This window comes from Neovison vison, chromosome 13, assembly GCF_020171115.1.
Source record: "Neovison vison isolate M4711 chromosome 13, ASM_NN_V1, whole genome shotgun sequence".
NCBI lineage: Eukaryota > Metazoa > Chordata > Mammalia > Carnivora > Mustelidae > Neogale > Neogale vison.
In genome coordinates, this window is record NC_058103.1 from 119,165,152 (window position 1) to 119,192,172 (window position 27,021).

At 50.4% G+C, this 27,021-nt stretch overlaps 2 protein-coding genes across 5 annotated transcripts in view; one reads left to right on the forward strand and one right to left on the reverse strand.

Moving 5' to 3' along the window:
• Positions 1-1,814, forward strand: part of ETFA (electron transfer flavoprotein subunit alpha) — an 87,323-nt gene extending 85,509 nt beyond the window's left edge. The window contains exon 12 of the mRNA XM_044229535.1: positions 1,456-1,814. Within this exon, the coding sequence (XP_044085470.1) occupies positions 1,456-1,494 (39 nt within the window). The 3' untranslated portion in view covers positions 1,495-1,814. The remainder of the gene's footprint in view (positions 1-1,455) is intronic.
• Positions 1,815-12,261: 10,447 nt separating this feature from the next.
• The window catches only part of TMEM266 (transmembrane protein 266), a 129,288-nt gene continuing 114,528 nt past the window's right edge, over positions 12,262-27,021 (reverse strand). For all 4 annotated transcript variants that reach the window (XM_044231205.1, XM_044231207.1, XM_044231206.1 and 1 more), the window contains 2 exons: positions 14,887-14,949; positions 12,262-13,482 (listed from right to left, as the gene is read on the reverse strand). In XM_044231205.1, the coding sequence (XP_044087140.1) occupies positions 12,887-13,482; positions 14,887-14,949 (659 nt within the window). In that variant the 3' untranslated portion in view covers positions 12,262-12,886. The remainder of the gene's footprint in view (positions 13,483-14,886; positions 14,950-27,021) is intronic.

The following is a 27,021-nucleotide window of genomic DNA, read 5'->3' on the forward strand; positions in this document are numbered from 1 at the left end:
ACAGAGGATGATGAAACAATGTTCAGCATGCAGCTCATTCTTATGTGCCAAAAGATAGGAACGTGTGCTGAGGAAGCAACTACAGTGTTTGACGAATGACAGATGTGTAAGCAAATGAACAGTGAGAAAACAAGTGCTAGAGCAGATTGACGGGGTCGTGTCTGAATAAGAGACTTTGCTGTGGACTTTGAAGGAAAGGGAGGAGAGCAGTAAGGGTAGGAAGAATAACCAGAAATCACAGAGGTGAAAAATACACATTACTCTCCTCACAGAAGAAAAATTGGACTCCTGTTTCTTGTGGTGCCTTTCTGAGGTTTGTGATTATGTCAGAAAGTTTCCTAGTCAGGGCGTCTGGGTGGCACGGTCGGTTAAGCATCTGATTCTTGGTTTCAGCTCAGGTTATAATCTCAGGGTCATGATCTCAGGGTTATGAGGTCGGGCTCCACGGTCCGTGTGGAGTCTCCTCATGACGCACTCTCCCCTGGGCGCCTGGGTGGCTCCTTCACTTAAGTGTCTGTCTTCGCTCACATCATGATCTCAGGGTCCTGGGATAGAGTCCCTCATCGGGCTCCCTGCTCAGTGGGAAGTCTGCTTCTCCCTCTCCTCAGCCCCCACCCCCCAAAAATAGAGAAATAAATCTTTATTTATTTAAAAAAGAAAGAAAGAAAGAAAGAAAAAAAGTAAAGTTCCGAGGCAGTGTGTGCGCTCCTGATCCTGCCAGCCATGTGTCCAGGTGGTCTTCCCTTCAAAGGCTGTAGTCTTGGAGTGCCTGCGTGGCTCTGTCGGTTGAGCGTCTGACTCTTGATTTCAGCTCAGGTCATGATCTCAGGGTCATGAGGCCAAGACCGCCCCCCCCCACCATGGGGCTCTGTGCTCAGTGGGGAGTCTGCTTGAGATTCTCTGTTGACCTGTGCTCCTCCCCCCACTCATGCTCTCGCCTCTATCTCTCACTCCCTAAAGTAAATAAATCTTTAAATGTAGTCATTCCACAGACCCCACATTCTCACAGATAAGGGGAGAGCCTAGAGGAACATGTTGGGGATGGGGACACACCTCAAGCCTCAGCAGCAACGCGCATAGCTTCTTTCGGCTTCTGTATACTTTTTTAAAAAAGATTTTATTTATTTACTTATTTAGAGTGAGAGCAAAAGAGAGAGCATGAGCAGGGAGAGAATCTTTAAGCAGACTCCCTACTTGTGTGGAGCCTAACTCAGGGCTTGATTCCTTGACCCTGAGATCATGACCTGAGCTGAAATCAAGAGTCAGACGCTCAACCGACAGAGCCAGCCAGGCGCTCCAAGCCTTTGAAAGGAAGACCACCTGGACACAAAGCTGGCAGGACTGGGGCACACACGCTGCCTCAGCGCCCCATCTCTGTGTACTTCCTATAGAGCTGTGACCATATCACACTGAAGGCTCAAGTCGCTTAATTACTTTTTTTGTTTTAATTTGCAGGTAGTTCCTGAAATGACTGAGTTGTTGAAGAAGAAATGAGTTACAGTGTTTTAAGAAGGAAAATATATCCAAGTATTCAACTGAAATAGAAATTCATGGCTATTACAGTAATCATTGGAAAGTGTGGAGAGCTACATATCATAATTTGAGAAAAAAATACTCACAGATGCCAGAATGCTTTTTTATGAGCCTGTTACTATATTTCTTTTAATTATTTGTGGTTCCAAGTAATTATTTTTTAAAATTTTCTAATTCTGTAAAAAATATATAATAAAACATTTCCACAGCTTTAAAACTACTAGCAGAAATATGCCTAGCTTTGTAAAGAAAGAAAATTGAAGAAATGGGGTGAAAATTTATTTTTTTCTCTGCCTGTCTTTTTCATGGAGGACTCTGTGGTTTGTTTGTTTGTTTGTTGTTTATTTATTTATTTGACACAGAGAGAGAGAGAAAGAGAGGGAACACAAGGAGGGGGAGTGGGAGAGGGAGAAGCAGGCTTCCAGTGGAGCAGGGAGTCCGACATGGGTCTTGATCCCAGGACTCTGGGATCATGACCTGAGCTGAAAGCGGGCGCTTAATGACTAAGCCACCCAGGTGCCCGAGGACTCTGTTTAGGCAAGATTGTGAACATGATTGTTCTCTCCAGACTAATCATTTAATTTAGTTGTTGAGAGAAGGGACCTAGATTGGCAAATTCCGAGTTAAAAAAGCATGGCCACAAAGCATGAATACTAACTTAAATATACTCCAGTCTTCAGAAAACCTTAATAGGACCAAAGCAGACCCGACTTAAACCTGAACTTGCTGAATGAATTTAGTTGACTTACATTAAATTTAATTTTCCATTTCATTTCAAAGTTTTGTCAGCTTATAGGACTTTGTGTCTCGGAAGGAGAGAGGAGAAGGAGGGGCTGTGGTGATGCAACATGACCTCTAACGCTAACAGTGTGATTAATATAAACGTTTAATTCCTGCTCAGAGAATGCTTTGGCTTTTCCCTGGCCCTCCTGATGCTTCCTTTGAGCTGTCTTAGAAAACAGCCAAGCATGTGAGATGACCATATGTTTGTTTAGCTTTGGCACTCTCCCTCTGCTGCCCTGAGGCATGACTGAGATGGAGAGTGTCACAAGGGCTAGAAGCCAGTGTTCGTGCAGGCCCGAGAACAGGGGCTGGGGAGGCTTTGGTCTGTCCTGTGGGAGGGTGTCCTGGAAAGGTTCTGGAAAGGCCCGGGTCAGCAGCTGAATAACATGAAGACAACTGCCACCTGAAGCAGATCTGCAGAAGGTACAGTAGTTAACAGACTAAGGAAGACAACAGGGAGGAGATGGGAAGTGGCCAGTGGTACAAGAGGGGATGGGGCAGAGGTGGTCAGCCTGTCCCTCTCTTTGGCCATCCTGGGGCTTGGCTACTTGAACTTTTTGATTTTGTCACAGCCACTGGCTTTCGAAACATTTTGGAAATTAAATGTCTCTGGGATTTCAACTTTCTTGAATCTAATAGGATAAGAAGATAGCAATAAAATGAACCACAGCATCCTAGAGTGTCAGAGCTGAGCATTACCATCTGGTTCAGCCCCCCTGTTCACAAAGGATTACTGAAGCACAACCAAGTGACTTGTCCAAGGCCATGTGGTTTGAACCACTCTTGTGAACATAATTCCCATATCGAATTGTTGGGTTTGAGGCTCTTCCCTGCGGAACTAACCTTGCTTATCAGGGCCTTCTCCATTTACCCTGTTGGACACTATAACTTGGGGAGAAGAGAAATGCGAAGGTGACATGGCAGAGGTACCCTGAGTCTAAGGTATGCTGGCTCAGGGAGGACCGGTCCCGGGTGGTACATTTGCATGACTCCCAGCCTTGAAGTGGAATTGATGGTTCTTTCTCCCAGTGTCCTCCTGTCATGACTGCCATGTCCCACCTTCAGGCGGTTCACTCCAGTTTTACTGGGTACAACTCATCATCACAATAGCACTGAGTGGCGCTTACTGTGTGCTAGGCGCCACAGTAACGCTGTACACATACCGAACCCCTGCTGTCCGCAACACCCTTAAGATTGAAGCTATGATTACCATCCCTGTTTTACAGACATGGAAGCTGAGGCACTGCAAGTTCTATAACTTGCCCAAATTCAGATCACCTGTAATGAGAGCCAGGGTTTGAAACCAGGAAGTCTGGGTCAGAGCCATGGTTTTACCAGTATATGTTTCTACCTCACCTTGGCTCAAGGAACAGGGAGAGTCACTGCGCAGGAAAAGGCATTAGTGCTTGGTGCCGGTGGACAGGGCACACATTCAGGATCCTCGCTGGGGAGGAGACCCTGTGCTCTGGGCTTGCCTCTCCAGTGGGATTTTATTCAGTTCTAAAAGCCCTTCTTAAGTGCCCACATAGAGTTCACCTTAAAAAGGGAGCTGTGTGAGGTGGAGGCAATTATTAAAACCATAATACATGCCAGAAGGCGCAATTTGATGGGTTCTTTTTATCCCTGTTTTATTGGGCACCAAACTGTCAGCTCCTGATGACTCTGCCCCTGCCTCAGGCTTGGGGACCCAGAGCCGCAGCTGGAAGCAACATGGGGAGAGATGTTAGGGGTAGCTTTCATTACCGTGTTTGTGTATCTTTCCAGCTTTTTTCCCTAGTTTCTTGAAGTCTTCGGTTAACCTCATACAGGCCCTGGGAGTTTGGTGGCCTGGTTACTCTGGCCGCGTTTGGAAAGGCAGCCCTGTGAGAGCAGAGCTGTATTCCGATCCAGCCGTCTGGATCAAGCAAATGCCCTCCTTACTCTATGGACTGAGACCCAGTGAGGGTCTGGTCAGAGCTTCTCAGTAGTTGAGAAAGCACAACATCCAGCATTTTCTGTGGTCCTGGTTCTCAGCAGTACTGTGGGGGAATATTCCCTGCTGGACTCACTGGCTAACGTATATCTGTGTGGATCTCTGCCCTGCAGGAGTCTGGCCCAGCCATTGTCCTGAAGCAGCATCCTGCTGGGCTCTGAGAACACAGGCCTTTGAAGGCCCAGCCCTGCCCCCAAGATTTTGCAGCTAAGGTGTGATTAGAAAGGAGACTTGTATGAATAGTGTATACAGAGAGAGCTCCCTTAATGGGCCAGCCGCAGTCATTCCTTAGGCCTGGAGGCTTTGATATTTACATGTGGGGCAGATGTGGAAACAGCTCACGTGAATGCTTGAAGCGGTGAGGGGCAGAAACTGGGGGCTGAAGGTGGTAGGGTGGAGGCCACCGACTTTTAGGTGAGCAGTTTGGCCTTTACCCCATTGGTCAGTGGTTCTCAAACTTTGCCCTCAAGGAATACTGCCATTTCAGGAGCTAGACCAGGAATGATACTGTGAAAAGCCTTTTCTGATTTGCAGGGAAATTTAATAGAGTTTTTATAGAATTTTATAGAATTAATTTTATAGAAAATTAATAGGATTTTCCCAATCCTAAGTCTTGCACACTTTTTTCCCCTCAAACTTTGGTGGCTGCTATCCCTTGTCTTAGGAATTTAAGCAGATTCCAAAGTGAAATAACAAGTAGCAAACGGATATTAACTAAGGAGGTAAGCAGCACTGACTCCCTGCAGCTTTTGTTCAGTGGACATGTGTTGAATTCTTTTTTTTTTTTTTAAAGATTTTATTTATTTATTTGACAGAGATCACAAGTAGGCAGAGAGGCAGGCAGAGAGAGGGGGGGAAGCAGGCTCCCCACTGAGCAGAGAGCCTGATGCGGGGCTCGATCCCAGGACCCTGGGATCATGACCTGAGCCGAAGGCAGAGGCCTTAACCCACTGAGCCACCCAGGCGGCCCTGACATGTGTTGAATTCTTAAAAATACCTTCTGATAGTTGCTAATTGTTCCTTGTTTGCATGTTGTAATTAAATATGTCTGTATATCCGGAATGTTCCATAAGTGCTACTTGACTGCTCAAGACCTTGCCACCTGAAGAAGTCATAAGCAGCCTCCTAGCAACAGGGAGAGATTGACTTTTTTTTTTAAGGAGGGTCCCATACCCTAACCTTGAGGAGTAACTTGAGCTGGTGGTGCACACAGGATGGCTAGAGGGAAGAGAGGGCGGAAGGGATTGGGAGGCTGTTGCAGGAATCTCAGAAGATTCTGGCCTTATGCCCCAGATGGGTTTGGCTGAAAGCTCTTTGGTTACAGAATGAGTCCCTGGAGACTGTGGAAATGGGTCCAGCGCTGTGGGCGAGGCTGGCAGAGAGTAGGGGCCCTTCCTCCCGGGACGGTGTGGGAGCCTCACTGCCGGCAGCGCCTGGGCGTGTCTGCAGGGCACTGGAGGCCTTGAAACCCCAACCTTAAGTGCTCTGGCTGTCTTTTTGAAAGGGATCATCAGCTTGGTTGCATTTCACGCTGTCTCTCACGAGGGATTTTTGTTTTGGTCTACATAAAAGTGGGCTTAAAAGGCTGGGAAACCCTAAGAACACTATTGATTACAACAGATGGATTTGGTTAGCTGTTGCTGAGGGGGCTTAAAGGGGGCTTGACTGATAACCTTGTAAAAAGCCCGTATCGGGTGATATACGGCCACAATTTCATATAGCCCTAGGTTTTAAAAAATGTTTTGTGAGGAGCACAAATGAAGAAAAGTTGCTGATAACTATTGGTTTATAGAACACTTTCATGTAAATTACCATGTCAGAGGTGGAAAGGGTAGGAAATGTGAAGAAATCAGACCCTCAGAAGTGCCCCAAGTCATAAAGCAAATGGTAAAACTAGAACACAAAACAATATTTTGGCAAATATTATTTATTAAGAATCTACTAGGGACATTATATAGCCTTCTCAGATACAACGATCCCTAAATGGCTATCATCATAGGGATGGATATCATCACCCATACCTTCTGGATGAATGGCGGGCGGAGAGGTAACTGACCCGAGAGGCACAGTCAGTGAGATGTGCAGCCTGGATGGGATGCCAGGTCTGGAGAACTTGGCCTTTCCACCATACCAGGCTGCCTCCCAGCATCTCCTACCTTCTCCAGGACTCTCAGGCTGGTGTTACCTCAGAACAGCAGCCTGTCATTAGAAGCACAGTACAGAGGTGGAACTGGGAATATATTGGGAAGGAAACGGCATATTACTTTCTATGGTGCCTGGATTGGTGAGTGGCCAGGTCCTCGTGAGGGTTCACTGACCTGGGTTTCACCTGTGTCTCCCACAGCTGGCTATGGGAGGGAAGGCAGGTTTCCTACTGACTTTTATTATGAAAGACCCTCAGACTTCGCCACCCAAGAATCGGACACCAGGCTTCCACTGGATGCAAAAGCAAGAGGGTTTATTCTTCACAGACGCGCCTGCGGGCGGTCAGCAGCATCAGCTAGCTGAGCACGTGGGCTTCAGGCTTACAAGCTTTTTTATAGGGCAAGAAGGGGTACGGGAGCAACGGCTAGGCAACAGGTTTCCTATTGGATGTTTTAAAACATAATGTGGGTTATCTGAGGTCACAGCTGTTAGTTCCTTCGGAATTCCTCGAGACGACCGGGCGGGACTCTAAAGACTTTTCGTCCTTGTTCTCTCCCGGTTTTTGCGATAAGGTGGCAGGTGGTGGGAGGATGTTTTTCAGCCAAGCAGTTACAGAAAAGCAAAAGAGCGGTTAGTTAATCTATGGCTGGGGAAGGGTGTCTATATGCGGGGTCTTTCAATTACACCCACCTGCAGCCAATGTGGGGGCTGCATGGGGACCACTGGGGTTTGGGACCTGGGGACACTGAGTCAGCTGGTGCCAGGGACACTTGTGCTCTTATCCTGGTTCTGTCACTGCCTCAGGGGCAGCCTGTTCATGCTCCTTCCTTCAGGCTTCATTTTCATTGACTGTGAAATGGCAAACTGAACTTGATCTCTCAAGCTGTCGTCAGATTTCACCTGTGAATGTGTTGGCAGATCTCAAACAGCTTAGGTAGATACAAAAATTATTTTTGAGAGCTGCTTATGCCCACAATACTCGACTGAGCCCTTTACATCCATTACCTCATTCAAGCCTCCCACCCCACGAGGCGTAGCAGTAGTCCCCACTCTCCAGATGAGAACACAAAAGCCTGCAGAACTTAGGACACATGCCCACGGATTCAAAGCTAGTACATGGTGACCCTAGGCCAATATCTACTCTCAGCCACATGTCCTGTTCACTCTGGGATCACAGTGAACATACCTAATGAATGCAGTCTGGCTGAGGCAAGCTGAATGGAGAGGCGAGATGAGGCTGCTCAGCCAGGTTCAGAAGAAGCTGCCAAAACAACCAATCAAGAAGTGTGTCTCAGGCAGAAGGCCCAGCAAGGACAAGGTACAGAAACACCAAGAACAAGAGAGACCCTGACCCCCAGTCCTGGGTCCCCATCTAGCCTGATACTCCTCCATTCTGAACCACTCTGTTCAGGGAGGCAGGGGTCTTTGTACTAGAATCTGGATCTGGTCTGCACACTGGCTCCCTTTTGCAACATGGAGGAAAACTGGCTCCCAGAACCCCACGCCCCTTCTTTATGCAGCAGAGGCAGAGGTGAGCCTACCTAGTTATGAGGCCTAATTGATGCTGAGGAGGCTTCTAGAGCGCTTGGTGAAAGGTGCCCCATAAATCTCAGACACTGAAGAATTCTTCCACATTCATCACAGTGTTTAATGTCCTGATTGATCTCCAGGGTAGTCAATTTCATTTGCTTATTCAGGATGAATAGGCAGTCTGTTCGGCTACGCTGTAGCCTAGGGCTCTGCATAAAATTATGCTAGCATCGTCTCTTTGGTAGCTTGCAATAAATTTAGCAGCAAATGTTTCATCATTTTATTTGGATAATTGAATTAACTCTTCACCAGGACACGATACCAAACTTTTCAGTGCTGGCGTGAGAAAAAAAACAAACCTCGCTCAGTTTGTGTCAGAAAAACAAAGGTTTTTAGCTTGTACTAGAGAAGGGAGAGGAAGGCAGGTAAGGTGCCTCCTGTCTGGAGAACAGTGCTCTCTTGCCTAACTCAGGCTGACTCCAAGGCATTATTTACAGAGGAACCAGTGGGGATTTGCCAGCAGGGAGAGCTCGGAGGAGCAGATAGTGCCTTGGCTGGCTACTGGGGCTGGGGGCAGGGCCCTCATCTCCCAGCACCCATACACCCCACTACCATCCTCCCCACACCACACACTCTGCAGCAGCCAATGAAATAACTAAGCATCTCCTGCACAGCCTTCCCCAGAAGTGCTGAACACGGCAGGCAGTGCAACACCCCAGGCATCTATTATTAATAAGGATGGTTTCTGTGTCTCCCTTGAAACATTCTCAAAGGGCTTTCCCTTCCATTATGTCATTAGCTATCCCAGGAACCCTCATGGAGGCAGGGGGCCCAGGAGTTATTATTCTGGGCCCAAGGATTCACTTGGAGCCACATAAATGGAAATGGGGCTGGGCTGACGATCCAGGTGCCTGGGCTTTGACACCCTAGGTGCCTAACAGTGCCTGAGGTGAAGGATGGCGGAGTGATCCTGACTTCTCTCCAGCCCTGAGAAGTCCATTCAAAAGACTGGGGTTAGTCGTGCCAGTCCCTGGAGTTGTTGGGTGTCCTTGCTAGGCAACTCCACACAAGTACCCTGTTGACTAGTTAGTAAGATACTCTCCTTTTAAGAAGGCTTCCTTGGATCTTATCTCATTTGAGGCCCCCATAGCTCAGAGAGGGGAGGTCCCACTCCTAGTGTTTCTCTTTAGAAATGAGAAAGTTGTCCCTGGAAAGGAGCATGGAGGCAGCCCCAGGACAAGAGCTTCAGTCAAGAGTAGTCCTAGAGTGAGAAAGGAGGGCCTGAGCTGTGGTGGTGGATGGAATGAAGGCCCACCATGCTAAAGAGAATTCCAGGCCACTAGCCTCTGATCATGCAGGATCTGTGAAAAATCTCACAGTCGTGGACTTGATCTGAAAAGCCAAGGTTTGGGTTTCGGGCCTTGGCTGGGGGGCTGGTTGGAGGGGAGCCAGTACGTCATTCAGGGAGGGCTTTACAAGTCCCCAGTCCTGGGGAGACTTTGAACCAGGTCTGCAGGGCTCTAGCCCAGCTCTGCTGTGAGGTGACCAATAGCACTCCTAGCTCTGAACCTTGTCCTTGCTGTCAGATTTGGCAGTCAGGGTGGCACCCTGGCCATGGGGTTGGCTCCTCTTCAGCTCCAGGGGCAAGGCTGAGAGGGAAGTCTGGCTCTGTAAGAGAGGCCACCAGGCTCTGAAGACACAGTAGGCTGGTCCCTCTAGACCGAGGGGGCTGTGTGGGCTGATGGATAGATGGCCTGGGGGCCAGAGTCCTGATTTGTATCTCTGGCTCCCTTGATGACACCTGGTTTAATTCCAGGAAGCTCATTTCAGCATAGCCGGCATGGCATGTCACCCAGATAGACGTGGGTTTGAATCCTGCCACTCGCTTACCACTTAGCTCTGTGTCCTTGGCAAATCATTTCATCATCCTGTGCCTGTTTTCTCTGGCAAGCAGGGAAAATAGCACCACTTTGCAGACTGTGATAAAGAGGGAAGACAGCAAAGAGCACCTGTGACACCAGGAAGTGGATACAGGAGAGTCATTATTATCACCCCCCCTTGTTGTCTTACAGGATTCACGGGCTGTTACCCAAGCTCTCCTGCCTTGTGGGAGAGCACCAGAGTGAGTGGGGTCCGTTAGCAGGCAGACGAACAAGAGGGAGCCATTTCCCAGAGCTGCAAACCTCCCCGGGAGTGCTCGGGCTCCATCTCTACAGATTCCCAGCTGCGCACCAGCCATAACTCTAGGCTACGGCCCCTTGGGGAGCAGTGAGAGCCAAAGCTCTCCACCTCCTGCATTCCAGGCCTTGAGGCTCCACTCCACGCCTGTCCCCAGGCAGGCGAGGAGCTTGCTCTAACTGGGTGCAGCCTCCCACACTCTAACTGTGGACTCTGCCCTCTGAGAGCTGGGGACCACCTCTTGCTCTCTGTCCTATTTTAATTGGCTCATGGGGCAAGTCTAAACTGGTCCTGCCTGTTTGGGCACAAAGACAACATCGAGTGCTCAGGCAGAATTTCACATCACAGTGGTTTGTAAATTCCCCTCGGAAATCAGCTTTCAAAAAGTAGAGCTCTTCTGTAAACCCCATTTCTAGGTGGGAAACTGAGGCAGAGAGCAGGTGCCACTCACCTAGCCTCTTACCCCATTGCCCTTCTTCCTGTCCTATGGTTTTCTCTGGAGAAGTCCAGAGCAGAGGTGAGTGCTGGCGGGTGGCTGGGTCTCAGTGCTGGTGCAGGGCAGGCTCCTGAGCCCGCTGGAGTAGCCAGCATGAGCTTCCGAGCTAGACTCGTGGGAGCTCAGCAAGTTAGGCCTGGCTGAAGGCAGCAGCCGTTTCTGGCCCCGCAGACCCAGACCACTAATTACAGGCTCCTGTGGCTTCCGCCCTAGAGATTAGCAAACCTAGAGATTAGCAAGTAATGCCCTCCACACCCATCAGGTGACCACCTTGCTTCCAAAAGCTTGGCACACTATCAGGTGATAGTGACTTGGCTCCAGTTCCGGTGCTTCTCCTGTTGGGGTCTGACCCCAGGGAAGTCTCTTAAACCTCTCTTAGCCCCAGGTTCTTCCATTTGTAAAATGGGGGCTAGAAATACCTGCTCACAGGATTGCTGGCAGGATTCAAGGAGCCCGAGAAGAGGTCTTAGTACAGTGCTCAGTACTGGAAGCTGTAATGACGCCATTGGTGACTCGGAATGCCTCCAGTTTCTCCCCTAAAGGCTCGGGTGCAAACTGCTCATCTCCCCGTGAATCAAGGTGCGGCTCTTTGCCCGCATGTGGAAATATCTTCCAATTTAGCTATCCCAAGTGGCTCTGGCGCCCTGCTTTAGGACCAAGGGAAGGCAGGCAGGAAAGCAGATGCTGTTGGCCAAGCCATGGGATCACTGTACTGTCTCAATGAGCAAGGGGCCACAGAAGCCCCGAGGACACCCTGACCTATAGCGAGAGACTAACTAGACACAGAAGCACCCGAAGATAGAGGGGACAAAGAACAGGTTGGGAGGGTAGCCAGAGAGACAAATAAGCTAAGGGGCTGTGACCATTCTGAGTTCAGCTGGGACAGTGGGAGCCCTTGAAATTAAAACGAAGTCTACCCTTTGGTGTGAATATAAAAGAAAACATAGGGATTATAAACACAGAACCCCTTGGAGGCTCTCTGGCAAGGGAGACACTGATTAGGTTCAGCTTGGGAGGAACTACTCATGGGACATGGAGGCAGAGGCTACACCTGGGCCTCAGCAAGGCTGTAATGGGGTCTAAGACAGGTGCTCTGAGGGTCAGAATGGCCAGGATTCATGACTGCTTATGAGGGATGAGGAGGGAGTCAAGGACACCAACGCCATGGCTGGGTGGATGATGGTGCCCCAGCTGGGAACCTGGAAGGCAGAGTGGGCTTTGGGCAAGATACTGCACTCAGCCCTGGACCTGTGGAATTTGAAGACTCCAAGAAATGGAGCCTTGGCTCAGGGAGCTGAGTGTGGGAGTTTCAGCAAGGAAGGCAGAATTCTGAGCTATTTCCTCGGGAAGATGAAGGGGTGGGGAGGGGGGATAAAAGGGGGTGAAGAGTGGGGGGAGAGATCAGTGCAGTCGCCTGGCCAGGCCGTGTGAGAGCTTCCCGCCTGGGGTCCACGGGTCCTTCTTTGGAGAAACCTGGAAGCAGTGGGAGGGGGCTGGGGCCTCCCTGGGTGGCTCTTCATCAGGCCAGGCCAACCCAAACCCAGAAGAGTCATGCTGGCTTCTTACCTGGGCCAGCAATTGCAAAGGAAAACCTCAGTCAACCAGATGTCTCAGTGCAGTTGGTTTTTATTATTAAAGCCAAGATTGGAAAACAGCTGTCCCCACCCGCTGTCACCCTCCCACCCCTCTCCAGGTTCATTCCCTTATGTCCTATGGAGGTGAAAACTAGATTTGTCTGGAAAAGACTCCGAAATGCTCATGCCAAATGAAAGAATGAGGGCGGACGAAATAGGCTCAGATGGTGGTCTTTGTGATTGTGTCGGCTCCACCCAGGATTCTGGGAAAAGACGGCTTGGGGGTGGGGCTAAATAGCCCCTGCTCACAGTGCTGTTCCCAGGGGTCCAGGGTGGGCGCCAGGAACGAAGGCAACGGAAGAGGCTGGGCTGGTCCCTGCGCTCTACCCTGCTGAAGCTGGGCCACAGGCTGGTTTTGTAAAAATGGTTTAAAAAGACCCCAGCCAGGAGCACCACCCTCCCCTGAGCAGGGCCGGAGGAGATGCCAGCTCTAGGCTCTGAGGTCTGAGGCATGTGGCCCCCTGGCCTGGTGACACCTCCCCGGAGGCAGGCAGCACCCTGAGGGAGGCCAGGTGGGCTCCTGGGCCCAACATGTGGCCCCTGGTGGCCTCCGGGGCCCTACGAGAACATCCTGATCACTCTCTGCCCTCCTCCCACCCTGCCCACCTGGAGGCTCTAGGCTTCAGGGACCCTGTGCAACTTTGGCTCTTTGGATTCCAAAGATCTGAACTTCTCCTCCAGCGTGGGTGCAGCAGGCTGGAAGTGGATGACAGGCTTGATCTGAAAGACTGTGAAGCCCTCCTGATTCTTCTGGTTGAAAAGACTTACCCTGTGCTCCAGCTCAGGGCTGGTCTGGGCCGAGCCCGCAGGGCTGGGCCAGGTGAGAGGGGCTGGGTCCAAGGCCCTCTGGGATGGGCAGGGGTCCTCGGACAGGGAGGACAGCAGGTCCTGGACCGTGGCCTCTGCCATCTGCTGCTGGGGTGGTGGGGGCAGTGGCCGAGGAGAGGGGCTGGGCTCTGAGGAGGGCTCCTCTCGGGCGGTGCTGCAGTCTGTGGAGGAGCCCAGCGTCTGGCTGCTGTCGCTCTGGGCCCGGGTGACGGAGCTGCGAGCGGAGCGGGAGACGCTCTCGGAAGTGGCACTGGCACAGGTGCCATTGCTGCTGAGCTTCAGGGGCATGTCGATGGAGAAGAGGTCGGAGGAGATATTGGGCTGGTGGATGTCTATGGCAGCTGTGGTGACGACACACACGGCTGGCTCTGGGACACCACTGTCTGCAACAAAGGAGGGTTTGCTGGTCACACTTGGGCCTCTGCTACACCTCTGTAGGCCCTGCTGGGGGCGGCTCTGACCCAAATGGCAGGCAGGGAGTTTGCACAAGCTCTACAGGGAGGGGGGGTGTGGAGGGTAGGGAGGTCTGGCTCTGCCGTCCCATCTGCCTGTGTCTGCTGCCCCGCCCCAGGGAGGGTTATGCCCTGCCCTCCTCTTGCCGCGTTCTCCGGACATGTGACACGTGCTGGCCAATGAATCCGTGCGATTGATCAGCGGTGGCAATCGAAACAGCTGTGCTCTGCCTGCAGTGAGCAGTGTTTTAGAACAGAGGGTAGCTGTTCCAGCCCCAGGCGATGGAGGAAAGATGACAACCCGGGAGCAGCGTCCCTGGCTCATCTGCCAAGGACCTGTGTTGATTTAAACCACGGAGATGTTGGGATTATCTGCCACTGCAGCATAGCCTAGTTTATCCTAACTCAGAAAGCCTGAGACACAGGATTAGAATCTGGGCTTCATGGTGGAGTCATAGTTTTAAAAGGGGCCAAAACGAGAGTGACATGATCAGAGCTGTGGCTTCAGCAGGTTGCGTCACCCCTGTAGGAAGCCTTGCAGGGTGAGGACAGACAACACTCCAGAAGGTTTTTAAGGAAGTACCAAGGGGCTGCATGACAGTGGGTGTAGTGGGGGCAAGGTCTTTCCCCAAAGTGGTGGGGAGAGTGCACTGGGGGTCTGAGCTAGAGATGGTGGTCTCTGATATCAGCAGATTGGATGCAGCTTTGAAAGAGAAGGAGAGAAGAGCTCTTTCGGGATGACACTGTAGGCAAGAAAACAATCCACTGTATTATACATCACACAATGTAACACTCTAGCCTCATAAGGGAGTATATGAGGGTTCACGGACTGTCAAAGACAAATTATGAGACTCAGGACATTGGCTAAGGAGAATGGGGTATTCTTGTAAAACTCAACCTTGCCCACAAAGTGGAAACCACTGAGACTTCTTTCCAGAGCATGAATGAAACAAATTGAGCAAGGACATACCCCATAACTGTTGCTTCTCAAGCCCAACTCTGCTGTTAAGCTCACCCCATCGTCCTCATGCCATGAGGGGCGTGGGTTGAGAGGCACTGAGGTCTCTTAGATTTCTAGATTCCAGCCCCGTTTCCACATGAGGGTCCCACATGCTGTCCTCATTAGTGATCCCAGAGCACTCCTACCTCCACATCCATAGCCCGGGCACTGGACTGTGCTGGGAGCCAAAGCTACAGGTATTTGAACCTTGAACTCTGTCTGCCGTTATGGGCCCACAGGCACCAAGGGATGGGCACGCCGGGCCAAGCTATCCCCATATGTGACATGGAGCCACAGAGGTTTGGTGTGTGTAGAGTGGTCCCAGACAGACTCACCACTGCTGGGCCCGTTGTAGTATTGGCTGACGTAACTGTTCATGTCATCTCTCACTGCAGCACCTTCACAGAGGAAACAGAAAGGGCAGTGTGGCGGCATGCCGAGAGTCTGAGAGCAGGCTGTGGCCAGTTTGTGCCCCTCCCTCCTGACTCCCACCCCTATCCATCACCACGAAAGGAGGCCCTGGTCTTCCTGGAGCTCTCTGCAGCTTCCCAGTCCTCAGTGGGGGATCTGCCCCAGGGCTGGGCTGCACTGGGCATCAGCGACCCAGGTCCTCATGAAGTATCTAGCTTGACACAGGACATAGGCAGGGCCTTTTCCTTCTCTGTCTTCAGTTTCCCCATCTCTGAGATGAGGGATAAGGAAATAGTTCCTCAGGGCTCTTCCTGCCTGGATGGCCCAAGTCTCTGAGTCTACCCGGGGCTCTCAGGGTATCTGGAAACACTGTCCTTGGTACAAAAGTCTCAAACCCTTGTTAGTGGCCCCACACAGCCAGCTGCAGGGGCTGATTCTTCATGATAGCCTGCTGGCTCATCCGTCAGAGGACCCTGTCTCCCTGTACGGGGATGGACTGGGGACTGCGCTTCCCTCCCCCTCCCCCGACCTACACAGTTCCTAGCAAGCAGTGAGTGCTCAGTAATTCATTATTGCATGAATAATGCATGACAAGGTATAAAGCCGTCCAAGGAGAGAACACAGGAACAAGAGTCTCAAGGAAATGTTGGTTCATCTTCTTGATAGGAGTAAAGAAGGAATGGGAGAAAGAAGAAGTGAGAAATTCCAAGTGGCCTGAGAATGGGAGGAAAAGCAAATGACCAGAGACCCCAAAAACCATCCCAAGGAGCTTGGCCTTTTTCCAAGGTCAGTGAAGAATGACAGGAAAGTCTGAACATGGTCAGGCATGACTCACTCCCAAGGTTGTGGGGAGAGTAGTTCAGAAGGTGCCAGACTTTATGCATGAAGACCAGAAATCATGCCCAGGTGAGGCTGACAGGTTCTGAGGTGGGGACGGGTGGTGATGCCTGATGAGACAGAGAGAAGGGATAAAGGTCAAGTGATAATTAGGAGGAACCTGGTAGGGTTTGGAGAGTGACAAAATGAGGACCCTTGACTCCACTGATTCAACTTGTCAGACTGGGCTCAGGGGTTGCTCTTTAGCAACTGGTCTACCCTGAGTCCTAGCGTCCTGAAAGGGTACTAGAACCAGACCTGATTTCAAACCTCAGCCCCACCACATTTTAGCTAAATGGTCTTCTCTAAGCCTCTGTTCGCTTACCCATTAAGGAGGATAAAGAGGCTAACAAATGTCAGACTTCCCGAGTGGACTCGGGCCCACAGCCTTCTGTGCCCTCAACACACAGGAGTCTAGTCCTTCCTTTCCTACAGAAGTCTGAGGGAGCCCACACCCCTGGGCGATTCTCCCAGGAGTGGTGGTCTGCAAATGAATGGGCCAGATACTTTCTGTGGCTGCCTTCCCTGGCACACCTGACATCCCTGCAAAAGCCAATCAGCACAGACCCTGGAAGGCTGCGTAGTGACAAATGTAGACCTGGCTCTTAAAACCTTTTTTGCCCTCTTTTGATCTTAAAATGCCTTCAGTAAGAGATGTGTTTTGCATTAATGCCTGAGTTGAGGGAGGGACCTAGGCCTGGGTCCAGGATCAGGCAGCAATGCTCCCTCCAAATCACACAGCCATACAGTTCTCTGTGGCTCTTCATAATTCATGTGGTAAATGCTCTCTGTCCCTGCAGGTCACCCTGGGAAGTAGGTGGAGGCTGGTGTAGCTCCTCCTGGCAAGCAGTGAGAGGAGGGGGTGGCACCAGGTCTCTTGGGCCAGACAGGAGGTTCTAGTCACTTCCCTTGGGATTATCCTTTGGCCTTGGCTGAGGGGTCCTTGTATACATGGGCAGAACTATTAACTATCCACAGACACATGAGAACTCATCCCAAGGAAGTTACTCATAGAAGGTGGCCTGGGGTGAAGAAGAAAAACCCAGACCCCAGAAAACTGGACAGCTACATGCAAAAGAATGAAACTGGACCGCCTTATAACACCATACTCAAAAATAAACTCAAAATGGATGAAAGACCTAAAACCATAAATTCCTAGAAGAGAACACAGGCAGAAATCTCTCTGATGTCAGCTATAGCAATGTTTTTCTCAAAATGTCTCCTAAGGCAAGAAAAACAAAGGAAAAAATAAATTACCGGGACTAGACCAAACTAAAAAGTGTTGGCACAGCAAGGGAAACCATCAACAGAATGAAAAGGCAAACTACTGAATAGGAGGAGATATTTGCAAATTATTTTTGATAAGGGTTAATATCCAAAATATATAAAAATTCATAGCCCTCCACAGCAAAAAAACCACCCAAACATCATGGGCAGTGGACTTGAACAGATATTATTCCAAAGACACCCTGATGGCCAACAGACATATGAAAAGATGCTCAATGTCATTCATGATCAGGGAAACGTAAATCAAAACCACAATGAGATATCACCTTACACCTGTCAGAATGGCTAAAATGAACAACCCAAGAAACAACAGGTGTTGGCAAGAATGTGGAGGAAAAGGAACCTTCATGCACTGCTGGTGGGAATGCAAACCAGAGCAGCCACTGTGGAAAACAGTATGAAGGTTCTTCAAAAAGTGAAAAATAGAGCTACCTTACAATTTCACCACCTGATCCCAGAGAAAATGAAAACATTAATTGGAAAAGATACATGCACGCCTATGTTTAATGCAGCATTATTTACAATAGCCAAAATATGGGAGCAACCCGAGTATCCATCCGTAGATGAATGGATAAAGGTGTGGTACACAGAAACGTGCGCACGTACGCACATGCGCACGCGCGCGCGCGCACACACACACACACACACACACACACACACACTGGAATATTGTTCACAAAAAAGGATGAGATCATGCTATTTGAGGCAACATGGAGGGACCCAGAGGGTATCATGCTAGATCAGAGAAAGACAAATGCCATATCACTTCACTTGCAGGTGGAATCCAGAAAACAAAGGAATAAACAAACAAAAAGCAGCAACAGACCCATACATACAGAGAACTGGTAGCTGCCAGATGGGAGGAACTGGGGGATAGGAAAACAGGCAAAGCGGGGTGGGAGCTGTGGGTTTCTGGTTATGGAGTGAAGGGTACAGCATGGGGAATCCAGTCGATGATACTGTGTGTATGTGTGGTACTGTGTGGTATGGTGACAGATGGTAGCCACACTTGTGAGCACAGCGCAATGTACAGACTTGTAAAATCACTGTTGTACACCTGAAACTAATGTGACATTGTAAGTCAACTGCACTTCAATAAAAAAAAAAATTATAAAAAGGGAAACTGCAAATCTTAATAAAAAAAAAAACAAAAACAAAAAAACCCAGATCCTAGTTCTTGTCCGTGTGTGCTGCTGCCATGAGAGCTTGAGCAGGCCGTATTCCCTTGTTGGGCCCCAGTTTCTTCCTCTGTACCACCAGGGACTGGGGAGGCTCTCGAGGAGCAGATCCTAATGTGGCCTGGCTGGAGGGCTCATGACACTTCCGCTAACTCCAAGGAGGGGTGAGACCAGTGCGGGAGGGGACCAGAGGCCCCAGGCTGTGGCCCGCATACCTGGGCAGGCATCGCTCACTCCTCCTGCTGGGGGCTCTCACCACGGCCTGTGTACCTGGAAGGGAGGGCCCACCTCTCTGTTGAACAGCTGGGATAACCAGCTGTGGGCAGCTTCTTGTCTGTCTGTGCTCAGTAGGATCTCAACGTGCCCCACCCCACAGGGGGTACCCAGGCCAGGACTCCCTGCCTCTGAGGCACACAATCAGAGCCTCCCCAGGGTGTCATGCCTTGGTCAAACTGCTCATCTTCATTTAATCAAGCCTTGCAGACGGTGGTCCTGCCTTCACAGGTCCCAGGGCTAAGCCCCCTGCTCTTCACCATCTATGTGACAGACATTCTGATACTTAAAAAGCCCTCCTGAGAGTCTCTTCTGGGAAACCACTGTCCGTTTCCCATCCCTCCCCAGTCCTTAGCCTCTTCTCTGAAGTCCTTCCTGTGGGTACAGAGGTAACCGGAATGGGTGGAGGAGGGGAAAGGAGGGAGCTAGCATTCACTGTGCCTTTCAAGCGCCACACCTTGGCTTTGGCACACACCACGCTTTAATCCTCGCTACTGCCCTGGGAGGCCAGGATGACTCAGGAGACCTGTCCTTCCCCAGATCTGGCGAGATCACCCGCTCATGCAGCCCAGTGTCTTCCCGGTGCATACAGCGACTGCCCTACTCTGCGGACTCACGAGCCACCAGGGCTTCGGTGCGGTGGCAGGGCACGCCAAGCCCTGACCACAGTTGGGTGGGTCACCCCATGGAGGACTGGCATGTGCTGGAGCACTCTTAATCTTGGTTCAGTGCAGGCATCAGAGCTTCCTCCTAGCTCCGTGCTAACCAAGGATGACCCATCTTCATCCACGCCGTTGAAAAAAACCAGCTAGGCCAGGCCCGATGTCTCTCCTGAGCTCTTGGCTGGTCTGGCCAACGAGACGACAACTCCTGCAGGACCTAAAGCCACCTCTGACGCATCATGTCTGCAACAGAGCTCAGTTTCTCCCTCCACCTCCATCTGGTGAATGGTTTCCTTGCCCACCCAGGCTGGGACCCTGGTCATTACGCAGTGCTCTCTTTCTTTACCAACAGCCCAACTCCTACCAAGTCTGTGACTAGTCCAGGGACCCCTGATGCCTCTGCTGTGGTCCGGTGGTCCAACTGTAGGTCAGACCTCATGCATTCCCCTCTGGACTCTTGTCACGGCTGCGGGTTTAATAAATGGGATCACTAGCTCTGTGGATACGGATGACACTGAGCCTGGATCTCACCCAGGTGGCCACTGCACGTTTGTCCAGGCTGCATGTGCTCTCTCTGCTCCAAACCTGGACCCACACAGGGGCCTCAGAATGAGCTTGAAGACACATATCTGAGGGACACCTGGGTGGTTCAGATGGTTGAGTATCTGCCTTCTGGTCAGGTCATGATCCCAGGGTCCTGGGATCGAGACCCGCATCAGGCTTCCTGCTCAGAGGGGAGCTTCCTTCTCCCTCTGCTTCTGCCTACTTGTGCTCTCTCTCTCTCTCTGACAAATAAATGAATAAAATCTTAAAAAGAAGAAATCTGAAAGCAAGGCCTGCCGAGACTCCTCTAGTAATGCTGGCGCTTGACTTCCCCGCTCTCTGCCTCAAGCAGGCTCTCTTCTCCAGAACAGACCAACTGGGCTGGGCTCATGTCCCCACCCATGGCAGGGGCTGAGAGCTTCTGAGGGCAGGGGCCTCATCTTACTTGGCATCTCCCTCGCACTCAGCACAGGGCTTGGCACATGGCAGCCTCCACTCGATAGTGCTGGTAGGACGGATGACCGTGTCTGGGTCAGAGGCCTGCAGGGTCTCCCAGCACCTTCCACCTCACCCTCTGTGAGGCCGTGTCATCCTATGGCACACAGCCTTGCTCCCGGTCACTGGTACCTGCCTGGACACTAGAGACTGGTGGGGAAAGGAGGGGAAGCAAGTCCAGAGGCTTGTGGAGAGGAACAGGCCACCACTGAGCCTCCACAGGGGGTCTGCTCACCTTTCACCTAAGAATAACCCCCTGCTCCAGGGTTTGTCTTGACTCAGCCCCAAGGCACCGCAGGACCACAGAGGAGCCACTCCACACTGAGGATGGAGCTCAGGACACAGGTTCCCGGACAAACCCACCGCCTTGTGGTCCCAGGCAGATCCCTAGGCACCCTGAGTCTCAGCTACCTCCCAAGTAAAATGCGGATGAAACACCTGGATGCTGGTGAGCTGTGAGGTTTACTGAGATAACGAATGTCAAGTCTAGCCCGGGGCTGTTCCTCACCCCTCTGAATCCTGGCCCATGGTGTTCCCAAATCACCCCAACATCTTTTTTTTTTTTTTAAGATTTTATTTATTTATTTGACAGGGATCACAAGAAGGCAGAGAGGCAAAAGGGGAAGCAGGCTCCCTGCCAAGCAGAGAGCCTGATGTGGTGCTCGATCCCAGGACCCCGAGATCATGACCTGAGCCGAAGGCAGAGGCTTTAACCCACTGAGCCACCCAGGCGCCCCCAGACCCTGAAGTCTTGAGCCTTCTGTGGCGGCTGCTGCAGCTGCTCTTGGCTGCCTGGCACCTTTCTTCCTGGGGAGAAAGCATTCTGCAAATGCATCCTGACTAATCCGCCCAAAGCCCTTGGAGTGCTGGTCATGGCAACGCTCATTATCTGTGTTTGCCCCTTGGGCGGAGCCCCAACCTGCCTGGCAAGGCAGAGGCTGAGAAAAAGGGTGTGAGTCAGCTGGGGCCCCTGGAGGGGGTGGGAGGAGCTGTGCTGTGGGGTGGGGTGCCAGGACCCCACATCCTGTGCAGACACAGTCCCCAATGCTCAGACGGAAGCCCTGATTCTTAGTTTGGGGTTTCTGCTTCCTAACTCCACTTTGCTGCCCCATGCCTCAGCAGCCCTCACAGGAAGGCACCTGCTGTGTGCCATGCATGAGGGCTGTGTCTATGACCAAAAGCCCAATACTTCTTAGAGAAGATATGCTTCTGCTACTGTTCTTATTCTGGAAAAACTGGGGCTCAGAGACAGGACCAGCAGCATAATTGTGGGGTCCCTTGTTCAAAAAACAGGAAGGTCCAGAAATAAACCCATGCATATATGGCCAATTAATTTATAACTTTATGACAAAGGAGCCAAGGATATATAACTGGAAAAGCACACTCTCTTCAATAATGGTGTTGGGAAAACTGGACAGCCACATGCCAAAGAATGAAACTGGACCACTATGTTACATCATAACAAGAACTAACTCAAAAAGGATTAAAGACCTAAATGTGAGACCTGAAACCATAAAACTCCTGAAAGAAAACATAGGCAGTCAGCATCTTGACATCAGTCTTGGCAGTGTCTTTTTTTTTGGATTTGACACTGAAAACAAAGGCAATAAAAGTAAAAGTATACAAGAGGAAATACATCAAACTAAAAAGCTTCGCACAGCAAAGGAAACCGTCAACAAAACAAAAAGTCAACCTACTGAATGGCAGAAGATATTTGCAAGTCATATGATAAGGGTCTAATATCCACAATGTACAAAGAACTCTTACAGCTCAACAGCAAAAAGAACCAAACCCATTAAAAAGTGGATGGATCTGGATATTTTTCCTGAACAAGACATTAGATGGCCAACAGACACATGAAAAAATGCTCCACATCACTAATCACAGGGAAATGCAAATCAAAACCACAATGAGATATCACCTCACACTCATCAGAATGGCTAAAATCAAAACCTTAAGAAACAACAAGTGCTGGTGAGGATGTGGAGAAAAGGAACACTCGTGCACTGTTGGAGGAACGCAAACTGTTGCAACCACATGGAAAATGTATGGAGGTTCCTCAAAATATGAAAAAGAGAACTTCCATAGAATTCCACTTTGGCGGGGTGCCTGGGTGGCTCAGTGGATTAAGCTGCTGCCTTCGGCTCAGGTCATGATCTCAGGGTTCTGAGATCGAGTCCCGCATCGGGCTCTCTGCTCAGCAGGGAGCCTGCTTCCCTCTCTCTCTCTGCCTGCCTCTCTGCCTCCTTGTGATCTCTCTCTGTCAAATAAATAAATAAAATCTTAAAAAAAAAAAAGAATTTCACTTTGCGGTATTTATCCAAAGTAAACAAAAACACGGATTTGAGAAGAGGCACCCCCACATTCATTACAGCATTCATCACAACAGCCAACAACGTGAGTGTCTAGTGGTGGACAGATGAAGATGTGGTATATATGGACACACACAACACGCATGCACACACACACAACAGAATATTATTCAGCCACAAAAAAAGAAAGCAATCACAGCACTTGCAACATGGATGGCCCTGGAGGGCATTCCGCTAAGTGAAATAAGTCAAGCAGAGAAAGACAAATACTGTATGAGCTCACCTATGTGGAATCTAAAGACTAAACAAAACCAAGAAACTCAGAGCTCACAGACACAGAGAACACACTGGTAGTTTTAGAGGTGGGGGCTGGGTGAAATGGGTGAAGGGAGTCAAAAGGTACATATTTTGTTAGGAAATAAATAAGCTTGGAGATATGATGTTGCATGGTGACTACAGTTAGTAGTGATGTATTGCATTTTTGAAAATTGCTAAGTGAGTAAATCTTAAAAGTTCTCATCAAGAGAAGAACACTTGGTAACTATTTTGTAACACGTTAACTAGATTTATTATGATCATTTTGCCATATAAATAAGTATGGGATCGTTACACAGTATACCTGAAAGTACTATGCTATATGTCAATTACACATTAAAAAAAAAAAAAAAGCATTAAGAATTTCAGGAGGGTGACAGCAGAGCAGTGAACCAAGTTCAAGGCTGGGATACCCAGGGTCACCCAAACATGAAGCCAGTCCTACTCAGAGAGGTTAAGTCACTTGTTTAAGGCCGAGCTGAGATTCAAACCCAGCCTGAGTCTTCCACTCTCGTCCCTTCCTCAGGATTGCTGTAGCCTACTCTGCCCTGACAGCTGCCTCACTACTTCATGCGAGGACCTCCTGGTCTAGCTTGACAGCTCTAGAGATCCTCTGGATCCTCAGGGCCCCCCAGTAATATTCCACTTGTATATACACCCCATCTACTTCATCCATCCACCATTGGACACTCACGTTGTTGCCCTATATTGGCTATTATGATGGATGCTGTAATGAATGTGGGTGAGGGAACTTCTTAAGTTAGTGCCTTTGTTTACTTTGGATAATAATACCCCAAAATGGAATTCTATGGAAGTTCTATTTTTAATTTTTTGAGGAACATGAGGAGGCCAGTGGTGGCAGAAACCCCAATTGGTCTCCACAGCACACGGCCTCCCCCTCCAAGGGTCCACATCAGAGCCAGCTCTGCTTGGCAGAGGGGAAGCCCAGACAGGCTGGCCTGGGGCAACTCTGAGGGTTTCGGTGAGCGCCAGGGCAGCACAGAGGGACTCTGCGGTTTGCCGTGATATACAGCGCACCCTGTAGCACTCTCACCAGCGGGTCTAATTCATAAATTATGGGCTAGGTTCAAGACTAATAAATTTGGGAGGGAAGTATTAATGACCACACAGGGCCACCGGGAACTTGGCAGGCCCCAAAGCCTGGAACTTTGTAGCCTGGGTTTTAAAAATGATTTGTGCTAGAGCAAGTCTAAACAGAAGCTGGTCGGCGTTAGTCTGGGTCTGACCTGCTGACAACTATTGAACCTCAGGAACCCCTCGGCACTCTGCCCGCCCTTTGGGGCTGCTCTCCTGCAGCAAACACGGCCCCCTCCCCAAGCTCCTGTCACTTCTTGCTCAGTTCTGTAGGTTAATCCCCGGACTACCTGTGCACGCTTGTGACATGGTGGGCTTCAGAGCCCTCACTGGCCTGATGGTCATCGGAAGAAACAAATGCTGCCCTTTCTCCATCCCCAGAGTGGCCTGGAGCACCCGTAGCTTGCTGGCCATAATTCTAATGTCATGGAAATCCCTCCCTGGACATAGATCCTGGTCAAAGAGAAATCAGCCGGGAGATGCCCTCTCTCCTGGGCCCATGGGAGGCTGTGAATCACCCTCACCACTTGCTAGCCCTCCACCCCCGCTTCTGCCCTCTGCCTCAGAGGTGTTGGCTTTGCTACTGATGGCTCTAGAGGCTGGCTGGGAGGTGGCCCAAGAGGCACACGGGGGAAGGTACGGGGCATGTGGCACAGACTGGGACTGGTGGAGGGCAGGTGTGCATCTAAAGAGGGGGCGGTGGGGGTCTCACAGGAGAGAGAAAGGAGGCCAGGGTGGGGGTCCAGGACTAGATGGGAGGGGCATCTGCAGCTGCTCCCAGAGGCACAGGTTTGGCATCTCTCTGGGAGGCCTGAGTGCCATGTTCAGACCCGCCCCCCCCCCGTTCTGACCCCCAAGAGGGTCGGCACAGACCAGTGACATCCTGGTTGGTGACGTCAAACTGACCCTAAGTGGGCTTCAAGTGTGACCCAGCTTTCTCCAGTCTTACTCTGCCTCCTTCTTTTCCCACCTGGAAGCCACATCTAAGGGGTCTTGGTTCAGAACAGAAAAGCAAGAGTGGCCCCTTAGCACTCCACCCTGGTTTTGCAGCTCCCAAGAACTGCATTTTGTTCTGGATGTCACTCCAAGAGGAACCAAAACAGTGGAATTTCAAGGAGGGACAAAACAGCAAAAACCTGGGGAGATTCTCCCCTGAGGACTGGTGTAGAAATGTACTGACAGTCCCTGGACAAGAAAACACTTAGCGGCCAGTTTCCAAAAGGATGCCCTAGTGTGACATTGTGTGTCAAATATACCTCAATAAAAGAATAAAATGAAAGAATGCCTCAGCCCACACCAATGAGTAAAAACTGCAGCCAAGTAGGAGAGGTAGGTTCCTGGGGGCAAGACCTCAGCTCAGTCTGAGAATTACTTTTTTTTTTTTTTTTTTTTTTAAGATTTTATTTATGAGAGAGAGAGAGAGAATGTGTGTATGTGCGTGAATGGCAGGGAGGGACAGAGGGACAGGGAGAAGCGGACTCCCCGCTGAGCAGGAAGCCTGCTGGCTGTGGGGCTCCATTCCAGGACCCTGAAGCCAAAGGCAGAGGCTTAGTGGATTGAGCCACCCAGGTGTGCCTGAAGATTACTTTCTAATAAGCAGAGCCATTTGAAGCTGAGTTGGTGTGGGCTTCCCGGAGCCTGGAGCACCTACTGTTAAAGGAAGGTAAACTGAGGCCAGTAAGAGTTTTAGATGGGATTAGTGCATCAGCTGGACTCCAAGAAGTCTCTCCCAGTGCTCAAATTCTACAGTTTTGAGGTGTGAAGGTCTCTCAGAAGATCATAATAGCAATCACTCCACTCCACAAAAGTCATTCCCAGTGCCTTCTCCAGAGCTTCCTCACACCCATCAGCTTCCTCGTGTTTCCTTAGAGGCAGTCAGAGTTGGAGCTGTGAGTCCACTTTACAGAAGGGAACACTAAGCCTCAAGTCATAGAGTTGTAGAGTAGCAGAGTCTGGGGCTCCAGCCTCCGGCCTCCCAACTGCCCAGCCCTGCCTGGCTGTCTTGGCAAGGGGAACATGGCATGGGAAGGTGAAGGGGCCCTTGACCAAGCTCGGGTTTAGGGTCCCACAGCCTGGGTTCCAAGCTCAGCACCATCATTTCCAGTGTGTGACCCTGTGAAATTCTTTTGACCTTTTTGGGTCTGAGTTTCCTGCTCCACAGGAGACAAAGGAGGGGTGAGGATTCAACCAGCTCACACTGTGAAAACTTCCCTTGGACGGGTTTGATAAACTTTAGTACCTTTACCTTTACCTTTAAAGGTGAATTATTCTGAATTATTAGGGGAGGTCAATAATTAAAATAATTTCTTAGTAAAGTGAAATAACCCCTTACTCATCATTTTAGTGGTAACATTTTCAAGTGCAAGTAAGGAAGGGAGGACTCAGACATGAACAGGAAATGTGCCTGGTGGTGGGGGGGGTGGTCTGTGTTGGGAGCACTCAGGATCCCTTTGGGGCCCTAAGGTGGGCACAGATCCTGCCTCCTGCCTGGCTCCAGATGCCCCTGAGCTGAGGTAGATCCCTGGCCCGAGCCTGTTAGAACATAGCCTCCTGAAAGCCTGAGAAGACCCAAACCTGACACATCTGTGTCCCCAGGTGCTGGTATTTTCACCCCATCACAAAACAATACCTGGCATTTGTGGGGCTTTTTGCAGCTCCCCAGGCCAAGTGCACTGGCTTCCCTGAGCCTCCCAACAACCCTGTGAGGAAGGCTCTGCATTGTTTGCATTTGTTAGCTAGCAAAACCAAGGCTCAGAGGATTAAGTCCCCTGTCTGAGGTGACACCAACGGCCTTCTATTCAGTGTCCTGGGTCATGCCCCGTGCTCCCATTTCCATTAACATTACCCGCCATCCATCCATTCACTACCAGTGCCAAGACAGGTTTCTGGGCCGTACTGGCAGTGGCCCTAGGCCTGGACTTCCTGTCTGGGCCCTTGAGGGTTGCGCAGTCCAGTAAGGGTCTCAGGTCTCCGGCTTGAAGCCTAGCTCTGCCATTTATTGGTGATGCGCCTTTATGACTTTT